The following is a 16,246-nucleotide window of genomic DNA, read 5'->3' as shown; positions in this document are numbered from 1 at the left end:
GATTGGATGAATGGATGGATGGATGGATGGATGGATGGATGGATGACATGTGAATGATTGATAGGAGATGAATGGATGGATGATAGGTAAATAGTGAAAATGTATGTGGATAGAAGAAACTGGTTGGTGGATTGCTAAATGATGGATAATGGATGGATGGTGGATAGGTGATGGAGAGACATAGCATAGCATAATGGGTGGCTAGATGAGTTATACACAGATGATGGAATATGAGTGAAGAGTAAGTAGAAGGATGATGGATGTATAAATGATGTTTGTGGCATTAATGGTTCATAGTGAATAAATAGATGGAGATAGATAGATAGATAGATAGATAGATAGATAGATAGATAGATAGATAGATAGATAGATAGATAGACGGGCAGATGGGCAGATGGGCAGATGGGCAGATGGATGGATGATTAGAATGATAGATGGGTAGATGGATGAACAGATGGGCATGTTATAAAACTAAATAATCTAGGGACTTGCCAGTGATGTTTCCACTTGAGTTTTGAGGTGTCTCAACCCTAGCGAGGACTCCCCAAAGAGGCTGTCATCACTGTTATCCTCAGTGCCATGACTAGTGTCTCATCAGAAGAAATGTCATTCACCTGTAGGCAGGAGTACCCTCTACCTTCCTACACCAATACTCGGCCGTCCCATTTAGCTCCCAGAGTGAAGAAATGTCTTCTGAGTGCAGGGTCAAGTGGCTTTCCCACATAGTAAAAAGCAATGGTCCCAAATTCCTCATGATCCCAGGGTCTGCTCCCTTAGCAAGCTACGCCAGGCTTGGAAGCAGAAAGAAAATATTTCCAGTCCACACATGGAAATTAAAGCCCGCTGTCTTGCCTGTCTTTTCTTTTAAACAGCCTCTGTCAATTCAGTAGTTTGCCTGTGCAAACTGATTGGAGTAGCTCCCCACCCCCCCCTTACCTGTCTTGATACTAATGAAATAATGAAACAGGCACCCCATGACAACTTTCCCCCTCTGCTTTCCCCCTCCTCTCTCAATCTAATTTGATTACCCAAATCTGGAGTGTTTTGCACTGGCGTGGCATGACGTGCTAATCATAATTTGGGGCTCCCTATTCTTGAGGGTTGGGGGATAGTTCCAGGCAGCTAATGAATCTCTGTAATCAGAGAGCCATCTTGAAAATTAATCCATTCTACTGCAACTATTTAAAGACAAAAATCATTATCAAGGCAGTTCTCACTAAATTATGTTGTCGAAAAATTGTGGAAGGGACTTGTCATTTCAATATGCAAAACCGGGTATTACAGATAGTTCCTCTCCAAGTGATAAAAAGCACAGTGGGGTGCTAGGGAATGACACCCTCCTTGTTGGTTAGTTCCCCAGATCTTCTGTACTCCTGCAGCAGGGCTGGTCCCATCCAGCATTTGCCCCATGAATGCCCCAGAATCTGTAGGACATTCAGCTCATAGCCTGCTCTAAGGGTGGCTGATGGTCTCCTACCATAATTCTGTACTTCCCTCAGTGGCAGAGCTGAAGAGAGAATCCCCCTCCTATGGAAAGCAGTGTCTTGGTTTCATGAAGAAAGGGGACCCTGTGGGTTTGTGCTGCTGTAGTGTAGTTGTTGATCAGGTTATGAGGTGGCCTGGGCATGATGCCCCTCTGGTCCTACACCAAGGCTGGCAACAGAGGCCACATGCAGAATGGGCTCCACGCTGTCATGTTAGTCCTCCTTTCTCCATGCATGAGTGCTCTTTGATCAAGCAGCACTATATTGGGGCCTGCTGAGGACCTGCTTTGATTGGTGCCACCTTCCGCTCAGATGATCATAGGGCAGTCTATATCTGTGGCTCACAGATCCTGGACCAGCAAACCCTGGTCTACCTCCTGTTGCTACTGTGACAAGGAACTGGCCATGTACTCTAGGCACACAGTGACACTTAGGAGCCCACCTTTTAGCACAGGCCTCTGTGACTTGTATTGCTCCCATCAACCTGAAATATCCACTCTATACACTCATTGTGGCCATCTCATCCTTCAAGGCTCACCTCTTTCTGGAAACACTCCTGAGGTTGGGGGCAGCCCAGGAGCCCTCACTGTCCTGTGAATTCTATATTCTGGCCCTATATACCAGGATTGGTGTGCTCAGAATAGTCTTAAAGACAGACCTACATTCTCCTGATCTGGATATGCTGCAAGTTGTGTGGTCAGGGCAGCCTGAAATCAGTTTCCTTGCCTTGCTCTGTCCAGTAGGCACAGAGTAAAACTTCTCGGCACAGGTTCCAAGTGCAAGGCTGGGTCCCTGCCATGCTTTCCCAATAGGTACTTGGGCCCTGAGCACCTAACATTATAGGAAGTAACCAGTGGTGTCTGAGCTCAGCCAGATACATACAGGACATCTACGGAGGCTCCAGTAAGTTTGTAGCACCCATGGTTGACATGCTGAGTCCATATTTTTTCTGAGTACAACCCCTTGGGATAACCAAAGGAACTAATGGCAAAGCTGGAAGCAGGAAGCCAGACTTTCATGGGTGTTAGGGTGGGGATGTGGAGAAAGCTAACCAAAGTACAGCTGGTCCTCCAAGACCTGCTAGGGAGATATGGCTGGATTCTCCAGCTTATGAAGCCCTGAAGTCTGAACGTCGTTGGCAGACACAGGTTCCTGTGGACCTGGAGGAAGTCTTCACCAAGACACCAAGCTTCAGTGTCTCCAGACTGTGGAGACACGTGTTCATTCATCTCTTCAATGGAGTATCTGTACTTTGGTGTCAGTCCATCCTCACTGAGTATCAGGATTCAGCAAAGGACTTGGGACCTGTATAACATGAGCGTCACACATGAGCACAATGCCTTTTGTTGGCCACAGTGGTAGTGGGGGGCTGCTAGAACTGTAGGTGCATCCGATGAAGACCTATGTCAGGCCAGGGCCTGTAGAGGAGCAGACAGGATTCTGGAAGGCTGAGATAATCCCTGAAGGTGAGCTGGCTGCATGGCCTCCCTAAGGTGCCTGAAGAAGCAAGGTGACAAGCACAGATCGAAGAGGCACATCCATCTAGGACAGCAGCACAAAGGCTGGCTGTGTTTTCCGGGCATGCACTTGTCTTCATGCCTATGACCTGTGGTCAGCCCATGTATTGGGGCCATCATTTCTAAATTGTGGCAAATTCCAGATGCCAGGCTTTGGGCTTTACATAGTACATGGACAGGAGCCTCACAGGGTCTTCCTAGGATGGAAAGATGGGAGGCAGACATTGCCCAGAAAAGAGGTAAGGGCTGTATCTCAGTGCTGAGCCCACCATGACCTCTAAAGCCAGGTGGTGCTGGGCTGTCTTCTCCCCTCTCCTCCTTCCACTTGGCCCCTGTCTCCTACGTCATTAGGAAACTTCCTGGGGTCCCTCTATGGCCCAAGAATTGTAGTGAACTTAGCTGTTGGGTCTGATGTATCTCTCAGAGTGAATTGGATGGTCACAGTTATTTTACTGCAGGTCAGGGCTCAACCAACCACAAAGGGTGGATCCAAGAGAAACCTCATAGCCTCTAGAATCCAAGCAGCTGGTACTTGAGTGCCTAAGTGTTGGAACCGAGTCCTCCACCTGTGAGTTCAAGCCCTCTACAGCATGCGCTGTAGGCTACCTCTATGCTGAGCTGTCCTATAGAGCCCCAGATTGCTGCTGCCAGTACAGCATAACCAAAATAGCCCTAGGATAAGAGCAGGAAGCTCTAGCCTCAAGGAGATCTCAGACCTCACCTCATACTTCTGTAAGGCCTAGCTCCATCTTTAGTACTGATGGTGATGGTGGTGATGGCCATGGTGGTAGTTCTGATGGCGAGCATGGTGATGCTGGAGAGGTGGTGGTCGTGGTGATGATGGTGATTACGATGAATGTGATGGTGATGGCCAGAGTGGCAGTGATAGTTATGGTGATAATGGAACCCATGATGATAAAAATGGTAGTGATGCTGGTGTGTGTGGGGGGCTAGCCATGATAATGATAATGGTAATGATAGTGATAAGTCTGAGAATCAGGCAAAGTAGATGATGATGGCGAAAATGGTGGTGGTGACAGTGCTGATGATGGCGATCATGATGGTGGTGTTAATAGTGGAGATGATGAAAGCGAAGGCATCAGCAGGGTGGCTATAGGGTCAGTGCCTCCTGCAGCAGGAGCAGCCTCTCTAGCCTTATAGAGTTCTTAGCAGGGCAGGCAGCAGAGGAGACTGTGCAGCCTGATTCCTAGGCTTTAAGGACTCAGTAATATGTGCTGGAGTGACCCCAGGCTCAACATGGCACCCTTGAACGTATCTCTTCCTGTTTGGATAAAGTAGAGGGAGCTTACCAGCTCAATCAAGTTCTCTTCCTTGTTGACCTGGAACCAGAATTCATTACCATGTGAGGCCATAGGTGACAGGATGCTCTGTTACTCCAGAGGGATTAAAATAGCCACAGAACTGCCAGAATCTGGGTTGTCCAGCATGGACCTCTGACCATGGGGCACAAAGCTGTTTCTTGATTCTGCCCAATGTCTCATTGCTGGGTTCAGCTCTGCACCCCTGTGCTGGAATCCCAACAAGATGAGGCCAGAACTACAGGAGAGAGCAGTGGCCCTCTGTCCAGAGACTGGAGGTACGCTCTTCCAGAGCTTTCTGGGCCTATATGAGCACTGCCTCAGCTCCTTTCTAATAAGCCTTGCTGCTCCTTATCTGGGCTCCTGAAGGCCAGTATGTGATAGAGCTGTGTCCCTTTTTACTGGGAGACCCCATTGCCCCTGCCCTGTGGCAGGTCAGGTTTCTCTCCAGATAAGCCTCACCTCAGCTCTGCCTCCTGTCCCACTGACCAGCTTTCTGTGGCCTAGAAATGGGCGGACAGGAAAACTCCTCAGACTCAAACAATGTAGAATGCCCTTGGAAGGGCGGCTCCCCCTACAGCTGCTGCTGAGCTGTATCATTTTTTATTATAATGTTGTGGGAATACGAGCTCAAGCCAAGCTAAACCCTCCCAGACTGTAGAGCAGGAATAAACCGAAGCCCATTTACAATTAAACACAAACAAAACTGCGAAACCAATAAAATTGAAATTTGCAGCATTAATTTTACAGGGCAGGTGTTTCCCAGAGCCGCAGCTCGGGGAGTAGACTCCATGGCGGAACAACTACCTGCTGGTACTCAAATGGCTTCCGTGTTCATTCAGGGGATGCCAGTTCACACATACGTAAGGGCAGCTGCCTGAACCGTGCTAATAACAGTGGCTTTGTTTGTTGTGATCACACCTTCCATTTAACCCAGAGCCATCCCAGAAGGCATGTTTAATAGCGGGTTCTTGATAACTCGTTTAAGCTGTCTCCTTCCCATGCCAACGGCTCTGCCACGCAGCCTGACAGGGCGCTGCTTTAAATGGGAGTAATCCAATTACTGCAGGGCCCAGGAACAGAATCTTCATTGCTTATTTACTGCCGTGCTTAGTGCCAATGAACTGCTGCGCGGCAGGGAGTGGGAGGCAGAGAGCCAGCAGCGTGTGGTGCTGGGGGTTGCCGCTGCCTTCCCTGGGGCCGAGGCCCACTGCCGTTCCTGTGGAACCTCTGCTATACTTGAATGCAAACCTGTACTCATGGGGGCACAGGCTGAGGGTAGCACAGGAAGCTTATGATAGTTACTTTGCTCACTGCCTTAAATTCCTGATGAGAGGCTAGCTAAGGGAGAAAGGATTCTTTGTGGCTCACAGTTTGAGGCTGCACAGTCCATTATGGCCAGGATGGCCTGGTGGCAGGGGTGTGAGGCAGCCGGTCTCATTGTACCCAAAGTCAGGGAGCAGCGATGACTCTCTGTGTTCAGCTGATGTTCCTATTTTTTCAAACACAGTCCAGACCCCAGCCTGCAAATGGTGCCGGACACATTGATGGTCAGTCCCCCTATCTCACTTAATTCAGTCTAGATAATCCTTCACAGACCTTCCCACAGGCTTGTCTCCATGGTAACTGTAAATCCCATCAAGGAGACAGGAATGATCAGCCATCACAGAGCTGAATCATCCCCCGAAGACCACACAGGAGGTCCTGCATGTATTGTAGTCCCGGATCCCTGTTGATAAGACACACACTGAGAAAAGACAGTTGAGAGAAGACTCATCTCCTGAGTCCTGGCATGACTTTTCCAGCAAAGGAGACCTGGGAGAAAACCCACAGCTCCTGGGGCCCTCCTTGTCTGCCCATGATGAGACTAGCCAGGACCCAGGAATTCCCAGCCCCCCACAGGGACCCATAAGTAGAGGAAGTTCACAGAATGTTTGAGACCCCGGGTATGGGGCTTTGCCTCTCCATGATGGCCATTTCCAGTGGACCCTGGGAGGTTGTGTGTGTGTGTGTGTGTGTGTGTGTGTGTGTGTGTGTGTGTGTGCATTCATTACTGAGGGTTGTTCTTTGAGAAGGAATCTCATGCCTTTGAGGAGTAACCACAGGGCTGGGGCTATGTCACGCCTGGCCAAGCCCTATCTGAAGTGGGGAAAGCAGGGTGTACTTATGGCTTGATCTCCAAAAGCACAGCATGTCATCACTGGCTTCGGTGTTTCGGGCAAGTTGTGCAGTACCTTCACTGGTCATAGAAATGGGCTCGCCAGCCCCACACCCCTGGGTGTATGGTGCATCCAAGGTGCACCTGAGCTGGTGCAACAGAGGGTCCTGCCAGGGAGGTGCGTGATGTTAGATGGCTTTGGGTTTATTTTAGCAAACAGAATGTAGAATGATTTTATAGCAGTGTGACCTGGGGGTGGGGGGGGCGGCGGCTGCCACTGCTGGGAGTAACAAGGTGGTGTATGATGAACCTGCCACAAAACGGTCCATAGATTGAGACAGACAGAAAGGTGGCTGTGTTTTGCACAGTAACAAAGCCTTCTGTCCCTCCGAGGTCCTCCCAGCCTGTCTCAGTCACTAGAGAGGCTAGAGCCCTGTAGCCCACAAAGCCCTCTTTCTCTTTGCTCCACCCTTGTGGAGAGCCTTCATCCTCCTCAGCTCTGTTTCTATCCCAGAGTTTGTAGTCCTTTTTCTAAACTCTACCCTTTGTCTGAGCTTTTGCCAGCTAAACAGCTGCTTTCAGCTCCATTCAAGGTTCCCTGGCCTCGACAAAGGTCCAGGAGCCTTCCCAACCTGTGACCCATTCCAATCCTTCTCTGCATTCAGCCTTAGGGCACTGGTTCTTCACCTGTCAGAACAGGGTCTGGGCTACAGCAGCAGATTCAGACTGGATTGGGGACATCTGGGACAAGCTTCTGTCCCATACCATCCAATGTATCCACATGAAGGGAGCAAGCTGCTTCTCTGTCCTCAGGATACTACCTGAGACCCTAGAAGTATAGAGCTGTCATGTCAAGCCAGCATCATAGCATCAAGGGTGCATGCTGTGTTGTGGAAATGTGACAGAATGGATGTGAGTTTTTATTCTCAGTTTGAGATGTGCGTGTGGGTGGTGTGTGTGCGTGTGTGCGTGTGTGCGTGCACGAGTGCATGAGTAGGCATGTGTGTGCTCTCTGCATGTGTGTGATGTGGATATGTGTGGCATGTATGTGAACAGCATTTGTGTGTGCAGCGCTATTGTATGTGCAGGTGAATGCTGCCATGTGTACGTATGTGGTGTGTGGATGAGTATGCTGTCTATACAAATGTGCATGTGTGTGCTACAGACAACAACCTCGGAGAGGAGCGTGTAGGCTACCATGCTAGCTTTGGGGACGCATGTATATGTGTGGCCGTGTCTCTGGGTCCCACTCTGCAGCCCTGTGGAAGGCTCAGGTTCTGGAATGTTCTTTTCGGTCCCAGGAGCATCTTCCTATTCCATCCAGGCTGGAGCTCACAGCTTGCCCTCTTTCTCTCTGTCCAGAGGATGCACTTTATGGGGATACTTGAGACCCCATCTCCTGCCTGCCCCAGGCCAAGGAACTCTGCTGGTCATCATATGTTGCAGGCCGTGGCAACCGTCTGCCCAAACCCAGGCCACTGGCCCCCTTCACTCATGCTCCTCAGGAGCACCCATCAGCCCCGGGGACATCCTTCCCCTGTGCTGAGAGCACTATACAAAAAACAGGCGAGAGAAGGACCTCCTCAGCCCATGCCCCGGGTGAGATGAAGTTGTGAAGTGGAGGCGTGAAAGGCCCCTTTGTCCCTAGGATGTGGTAGCCCAGTGCTGGCCTGGCACTGTGTCTCCCACCTCCTCCAGCAGGAAGTGGGCAGGACTGGGTGAGCTGAGCTCCTGCAGGCAAACAAAAGGACCTGTGTGCTCAGTGCCGTTCCAGTGTCCCCGTGGGCTTAGTCCCTGGGTATGCCCAGGCTCTGCTTGCCTTTGTGCTGCCATTGACCAGCCCACAACACTGCCTGGCTGTGCGTGCTATGTCTTTGTACACCCATGTGTAGGTAGGCATGTATATATGTGAACAGTGTACATGTGTGGTAGTGTGTGCATGTGTGTGCTTCTATATTTACCTGTGTGAATGTGTCTGTCAGTGTGTACATGCGTCTTTGTGGTATATGTATGTGAGAATTTATACATGTATGTGCAGTGTGTGAATATGTATGTGTGGTGCAGGTACATGTGGATGGGTGTGTTTACATTGTAACTGTGTACATGTGTGAACGTGTGCTCTGCTTGTATGTGTATTCATATAGTTTGCTTTACGTTATATGATGCTGTGCTCACACCAGGTGAGGTATGCACCATGTGCTTGTGTATGTGTCCATGTATTCTGCATGCACACCCATGTCTGCACACATGTATGTTCATGAGGGTGTGTACAGCATGTGGCCTGGACAGGAGCTTTGTCCTTCCCATAACCTAAGGCCATTAGGACCTTGTCACTCCTTTCCCAGCCCTGGGCACATCTGTGTGTGTCATCTCATTGTGTGTGGTCCGCCCCCAGCAACAGCAGGCCGCATGCTCTATTCCTCTTCCCACCACTTACCGGAGTGTTATTATGTGGAGGAAGCTTGGGAGTCCCTTGTGTGTTTTAAGGAAAGTGGCCTTGGTACAAGACAGGATGAGATCTGAACTCAGTCCCTTTAGGCCACCAACCTTTCTCTGCTGCCAAAGCCCATCCAGTCTTGGTGTGCCCTGTAGACAGGCAGGCTGGGGCTGGCTCTGGGTGCTGCCACCCTGGCCAGTCCATACTGAGTCACCTCAGGCCCTGCTGTCCCTCTAACAGCTGGAGGCTCCCACTTCTTGCACCAGCCAGCCCCGTTCGTGGCTTGTTAGGCGGGCAGAGACTGTGTGAATGGGAGCCTGTGGCTCACGGACCAGAAGAACCTTTCTCAGCACCTTGAATGGTACAGGTTTGTGTATGCAGGGCAATTTCCCCTACTGCTTAAACCCTTCCCTTGCATCCGTCGGGCTGGAGGGAGAGAGAGGAGACGTTGGGGGAGAATGTATGTGTGGATCCTGATGCAGCTGATGAGGTTTCCAGGCTTTTATTTGTTGGTGACTGAGATGGGTTTCATAGCATCTTTTGCTGTCACCAAAAAATGACACATCAGGGATGGGAGAAGCAGCTGCTGGTGACATTGCACAAGTAATGAACAGCTAGGGACAGCTGTGTGACACAAGCCAACTTTTACTCGCCCACCAGCCACCTGTGCTATGATTAGTGGGAGCCCAGGAGAGTGGCTTGGGCCTGATGCCTGGCTCTTTGGAATGTCTTCAGCCTGGGGATACCCATGGCGTGGGGAGGCTACAGCTGGGGCTATTTCCCAGGCAGCCAAGTGGTTTTCTCCCAGACCCCTGAGGGGGCAGCCCCCTTCACTGTCACTCTTGCACAGGGGACTCTATAGCTGACTTCAGATAAGCATGGGATAGTCCTCACCCTGTCAGTTCAGGCTTCCATAGCATAATGCCACAGGCGGGCTGCTTAGTGGCTTGACGTCTGCTGGGGACTGGAGATCCAAGGCTACAGTGATGGCATGGCCAGTTTCCAGCTTGCAGATGTCTGCCTTCTTGCTGTATCTTCACAGGTGATGGGTTGCAGGGACCAGAGGTGCTTTGGGGGTCTCTTCTAAGACCCCCTAATCCTGCCAGGTCAAGAACCCATCCTTGTGACTTCATTCTACTTCTTTATGGTCCTGTTTCTGAATACAGGGGTCAGGGGCTTCCGCACACAAATTTATGTTGTGTCTCTAATGGTAGCATGAAAAGAGCCAGCCTAGGATCCTGACTGGACAGTCCACCTAGCTGGCAACTGATATAAAGGTGCTGGAATGGGGTGAGGCCGGCAACATATCCCACAGTGTTCTTTACTGTGTCTGTGGCAGGCACAGCTAGTCAATTCTAAAACTCCTGTCTGCAGTGCTACAGCCACTTCATCATGGTGTGTTATGCCTATCAAGCAATGGACACCGACCTAGCCAGCATGCCCACTTTCATGTCTTCTGTACTACCCCAGCCCCTCCAAACCCAACCAGGGGGCCCAGCTTTTACTATGTGAGCTCTAATCTGTGTCTTTGCCACACCCATTGCCCAAGTTGATCAGTACAGTCACTCCTCCAGAGCAGCCAGTTGTCTGGCCTTGTGTAAAAGGTTAACTCTGGGATTGCATGTTCAAAATCAAGACATCAAGGAGCAGAGCACTGCCAGGTCATGGCACATACTCTCAGATGGCAGTGGAGCCCACTGACTGCCCAGCTGAAGCACTGTGTCTACGCATACTCCACCCAAGCTCATATGTGTTTGCAGAGCTGTTTACATGCCAGCTCACCACACCTTACTATGAGAAATTGTAGTGCACACATCCTGTGGAACTGTACCTTTATTTTAAGAAAATCTGGAGTCCTGTGCTTCAATATATATATACACACAATGAAATGGGAAAGAAAGCCTAGGAGAAGGAAGGAAACGTAAGAGTTGGAGGGATTGTGTGTGGGACCAGAGGTGTGTGCGTGGTGGGGTTCCCCTCTTGCCTGGGTTGGAACGGTCTCTGTAGCTGTGTCTTGTGAAGCTGCCACAGAGGGACCTACTCCTCTCTAACACAGTTGCTAAGTCCTGCAGCTCAGCCACTAGCTCTTTGCACCTGCTGGGCCTTGGGGCCAATTGAAGTGCAGTGCTGCTTCAGGGAGGAGGAACCCAAATGGAAAGTGTGATGGCTCTCAATACAAAAGTCTGATGTCCAAAGGAAATGAAATCAAGCCCACTCCTGAGGTGGTGCTCTAAATGGGTGAGCAGTGAGGGGTCCCTGCTAGGCCCGTCCTGCATAGGGAGAGGTGTGTTAGACACGGAGATGACATACTAGGAATGTAACAAGTATAACCTTACTCCTTGTCTGGTCTGTTGTGACCCTAGACCCCAAAGGTTTTTGCGGTCCTTCTGTGTTTCTTGATTATGGAAGATTCCAGTCTTGGATGTTGGGGTTAAAGTTGGATGTTGAATCCTGCATAAGTGAGTCTTCAAACAGCACCCACAGGGAGTAGATTCCTACTGACCACCTGTGTTTATTCCCTCACTGCTGTGATGAAATACCTGGCAGAGATAGGATGAAGGGTTGCTTTCAGCTCTTGATGTTAAGGGGCTTAGTCCATGCTTGCTTGGCTCCATGCACTTGGACAGATCCTCATGGGGCAGAAGTGGGTAGCATGGGAGACAGGAAACGCCCATTCTAGGCTGCCTTTCTCCTTGTTCTTTGCTCTACCCAGGTGTCCAGCCTATGGACTGTGCTGCCCATGAACAGGGTAGGTTGTCTCCCTTTGCCCACTTCTCTCTGGAAAAGCCCTCACAGACACCCATGGTTGTGCCTCACTGTCTCCTAGGTGACCTTGAGTTCTGTCATTTTAAGCATGACTGAACACCTCGAAGACTTAGCTTTTACTTGGACCACAAGCCTTGTTTATGAATCTCTTGAGTGCAGTAGTAAGAACTGTGTGTCAGGAAGGAGGTTAGCAGGATGAGCAGGTCATGGATGATTCTGATAATAAGAAAATCCATTGCAGACTTCTTCCTCATGGGCTTCTCACAGAGCCTTCCTGTCTACCAGGTCTAACCACCAAACCTGGGTGGGTTTCCAAGGGAGAAGAATGTTTTTTGTCTGTGTAGGTTTTGACATTCCTTGTTCTGATGAACACTGTGACCACCTCTCCACTGCCAACTCTCCACTTGACCCCTACCCTGAAGGCTCCAGGGGTCAAGACAGAGGCTAAGCCTGCTAGTCTTAGAGCCTTGAGTCAGTCCATTGTCTGTAGATGAGGGCTGATGTGGGTCATGGCCACTATAGAATTGCTAACTTCCTGCCAGGCCTCACTCCTTACACTGAGCCCCGGTTCTACCCAAACTGTCCTGTGGGCAGTCACCTTGGTAGATCTGTCCATTTGTGACAAAGCAGAAAATGAGGTTTTGGCTCCTTAGGGAAAAAATGATGTTTTTATGAAAATGTTCTAACACCCTCACTGACTACTTACAGTTGGGGACCAACGATGGTATGCCCAGGAGAGGTAGTATGTGGCCAGCATCCACTCCGAATGCCTCGGAATGACACGGTGCCTGCTCACAGGGCTTCCCTCCATGACATCCAGGTGCCAGGCTCAGCTTTAGCATGCCAGCACTGCACTCAGTGAAGCCTGCAGGTTGGGAGTGGCACACTGACCAGCTCTCTTCCTCTCTCTCACAGCTCGAATTATCAAGACAAAGCAGTGGTGTGACATGCTCCCCTGCCTGGAGGGGGAAGGCTGCGATTTGTTAATCAACCGGTCAGGCTGGACTTGCACACAGCCCGGAGGGCGGATAAAGACCACCACGGTATGTGGCCCCTTTCCTTCCTTGTGGGCATGATGGGAGATGTGAGCAGACACCAAAGCCCGTTATGGATGTAGACTCTACGGGATAGATCAGGGGACAGGTGACAGCCTGTGTCTTTATCCCTGTCACAGCTTCCCCTTACTCTCTGGTGCTAAGTCACAAACAGCCTGTTCCCAATCAGTTGGTCTTGGCACTCAAGGACGGAGCCATAGGATTGGTCAGCTTGGAAGTGAAACTAGGGCAGTGCATATTGCTGGCACCAAAGCTGCTTGACTTTGTAGGGGAGATGTGGAGGTACATCAGGTACCTCCAAACCTGAGGGCAAGTATCTGTACCCCACCTGAGGCCAAGGGAGCCATCAAGATTCAGACCTAGGGAGGGGGCTACACATAGTTCTGCTGCTGCCCCAGATATGGTATGGTGGCTGCTAACAGACCCCAAGAGCTTCCCATTCTTCATGCTCCTCATCCCACTGATCAGGCTTCACTGAGCTCTTTAGGGAGGCCACAGCCAACTTGGTCTCCAGAACTGCTCTGCCTTCAGGTGGTTGAGGGCAGAGGACTCTAGGGTGTTCTGTGATATTTTGTTGTTGTTGTTGCCCATTCTTTGTAATTTCTGAGGTAATGTCCAGTGCCTGGATACTGCAGATAATGATTCTCTATAATAATAAACTAAGAGGTGAAGGGGTCCTTGGGCAAGATAGGTAAGCCTTACCCTCATCATTGGGGCTAGTGACTGTTCACACAGCACTGGCTTCTTTCAGAGCAGTGTGAAGTCTGAGACCTGTTCAGGTCCAGTGGGGGAAACTGTTGGGCTGCTGAGTGAGCATGGAAGAAAGCAGGCGTCAAAGAGCCTTAGGCTCTGAAGAGCCTGGAAAGAAGCATGGCGGGGGTGAGGAGAATCCTCAGGTATAGAATGCTCTATGTCTGTCCCTGCCCTGTGCAGACCACAGATCCTCGTTGGACCCCTAAGTTCACCCCTGCGGCCTCCAGGTAGGGGCCACAGATTGGTTTGAGGGATGATACTAGACAGTGATGAGCCATTACCCATAACTACCCAGAGGGCTGCTGAAGGCATGCCCCAATGCCACATTGTGGCCTCCTGTATAAAGGCCAAGCCTCCCTAATCACACTCCAGTCTGTTCAGCCTGGATAAGGGCTACAATGATGAAAACTGGTGTCTAGAAAGGACACATAATATCCATGGCCCTCTGTGATTCAGAGCAGACTCATGAAAAGGCCAGAGGTTCTTAACACCCAGGCCTGTGTCCTTCTTGGAACCAAAAGGAGCTTTAGGCTTGGTGTGTTCTCCACTTGCTGAGGTGATACTTGGAAGGGATGGGCAAGTAAGGGCAGTGTGTATGTGCAATTGGATATCAAACTGGCCTGGGTGAGTGTCAGGCCCCCCTGAGCCACCGGCTTTATCTCTTCCAGATTGAAGAAGGGAGTTAGACTGCCCTGCAAGTCTAGCCTGCCCTGCGTGCGTCCTTGAGTCTAGAAAGCTGTGAGTCAACTCCTCTGGCCTGAGATGACATGCTATTAAGGTGTCTAAAATTTTCTCCAACAGGATCTTAAAAATAACACAATTTAGAGACCCTACTGTGTGATCACATCATGGCCTCTTATAGAGTAAATTATTATCATAGTTCACCTTAAATTGTTTTCCCTAGATGATGGTCTTGTCACCCATTACCTTTAAGAGGCCTGGTATCCATGTGGTGGCTGCCAGTTCCTTTCCAGTGTCACTCATTCCAGATTGGATGTTCCTCCAGCCAAGACTCCTTCCCACCCTGCACCTCTGCTATGCCACCTCTGCGTCCAAGCCCCTCAGTGTCACCTGCTGATTACATTTCCCTTAGTGTCACCAGAGTTGGGGATGCTCAAGGGACGATCTCTGAGTCTGGGCATCCAGTAGCCTGTCCCCCCATGGGGCCTCCTAAGTGTGTGTGATAAATGGATCCATCGATTAGCCCAGTGCAGACCCCAGACACATGCTGATGTTCGCATTTCCACAATCACTGCTCCTCACAAGTGGGGGTCACCGCCCCATTAGCGGGTCATGAAATTAATTTACTGGCTCGTGATCAGCAAGTAAGAGAAGGAAGAAGGGTCATGAAAATACTAGAGTGTTTCTCAGGTCACTGGGCGAGATGCAAGTGTCACTGTGGATAGTAGGAAGTCCATGGCCCTGAGGACTCAGGAGGCAGACAAGGCCCTGGGCTAGCTTTGTTAAGTGTTGCCTCTGGAGTTGCCCCTGACACTGTGCCCTGTGAGCGTCCATCTGCACCAAGCCAGGGTACTAGCAAATGCTGAAGGTTCTCCTTGGGTATGGAAGCAGAATTCTTTCCTGTACCCATCTGCGATGTGTGCTTTTTAGAGATGGGGCAAACGGTAGGATTCCCTTCCTCTTCTCTAGCTCCAGGGCTCCCGGTTTCCACTAGCCCTGGCAGCAGGACTTATAGGGAACCTAGATGAAAAAGACTGGAGGATCCCAGGTGGGGATTCTGGTCCCTCATGGCTGGGTAGGAATGGTTCTCTGTGCAGATGTTGGCTGGCAACGGCTACACTGTGCACTGCGCATGTTAGTGGCTTTCATGGGTATTCTAATCAGTGTTTACTCTGCATTTCTGTGATGTTTATGAATCACAAGATGCTCAACGGTGAGCTGTACCATTCCCTAAATCAGAATAAACCAGCTGGATTGGAATCCATTTTTTCCAATTAGCTATTAAGCACTGCGTTTTAATTCTGTATGCAGAAACAAGCAGTCGTGGGGATGGGAGGCTTGGGGAGGGCTTTCTGGGAGTTCTGCTCAAGAGCTAGCACTGCATAGAGATGTATATCCCATAGAGCACAGATCCAAATATGCCCAGATGCCAGCTGCAGGAGCACTTATGGTCATGAATGTCAGACCTCTGCACCCAGTGTTTTGGAGCCTCTGTTACAGGCAGATAGATGCAGAGTCCTTCCAAGAAGCCATTTTGAGCAGCACTTCCAACTCTGAGCTTACCTGAAACTGGCTACAGCTTTGGGCTGGGCAGACTGTTCCCCGGCCCATTGGGGCATCTGGAGGTCAAGAGCACTGAGAGCAGTCACATTGAGGATGAACACGAATGCAGGTGCTCCGCTTAGCAGCCATCCTGGAAGCATCTTCTGCAGAATCTAGCATCTGACCATGGCAACCAGGCTTCAGGAGAGCTGGCCCGGAGCAGGGAGGGCCCTGGCCCCTTTTGCTGTAGAGCCAGCTGTTGGAGGGGCAATACTCACTGTAGTCAGGACTCTGCCCCTACAGCTTCCTGCGAACTTGGAAGTGGGGAAGGGGTCTAGCCTCAGGAGCTTCTGTAGGTTGAGCTTGAACCTCAAGGTCTTCATCATGAGATTCTGAAGGTTGTGTGTGGCTGGTTGGCTATACTTTAAAAAGAAAAAAAGGAAGGAAGGAAGGAAGGAAGGAAGGAAGGAAGGAAGGAAGGAAGGAAGGAGGGAGGGAGGGAGGGAGGGAGGGAGGGAGGGAGGGAGGGAGGGA

At 50.4% G+C, this 16,246-nt stretch overlaps 1 protein-coding gene across 2 annotated transcripts in view; it reads left to right on the top strand.

Annotated features, from left to right (window-relative positions):
* The window catches only part of Tafa5 (TAFA chemokine like family member 5), a gene marked incomplete at its 5' end in the record, with an annotated part of 215,732 nt that overhangs the window by 159,886 nt on the left and 39,600 nt on the right, over window positions 1-16,246 (top strand). The window contains 1 exon segment of one of the 2 annotated variants that reach the window (XM_055627123.1): window positions 12,597-12,724. Coding sequence (XP_055483098.1) covers window positions 12,597-12,724 — 128 coding nt within the window. 2 annotated transcript variants of the gene reach the window in all.

The sequence above is a fragment of the Psammomys obesus genome, unplaced genomic scaffold, assembly GCF_907164565.1.
Source record: "Psammomys obesus unplaced genomic scaffold, mPsaObe1.curated_primary_1811, whole genome shotgun sequence".
Classification (NCBI taxonomy): Eukaryota; Metazoa; Chordata; class Mammalia; order Rodentia; family Muridae; genus Psammomys; species Psammomys obesus.
Note: the sequence above shows the minus strand (reverse complement) of the source record. Positions and strands in the feature narration are given on the sequence as shown.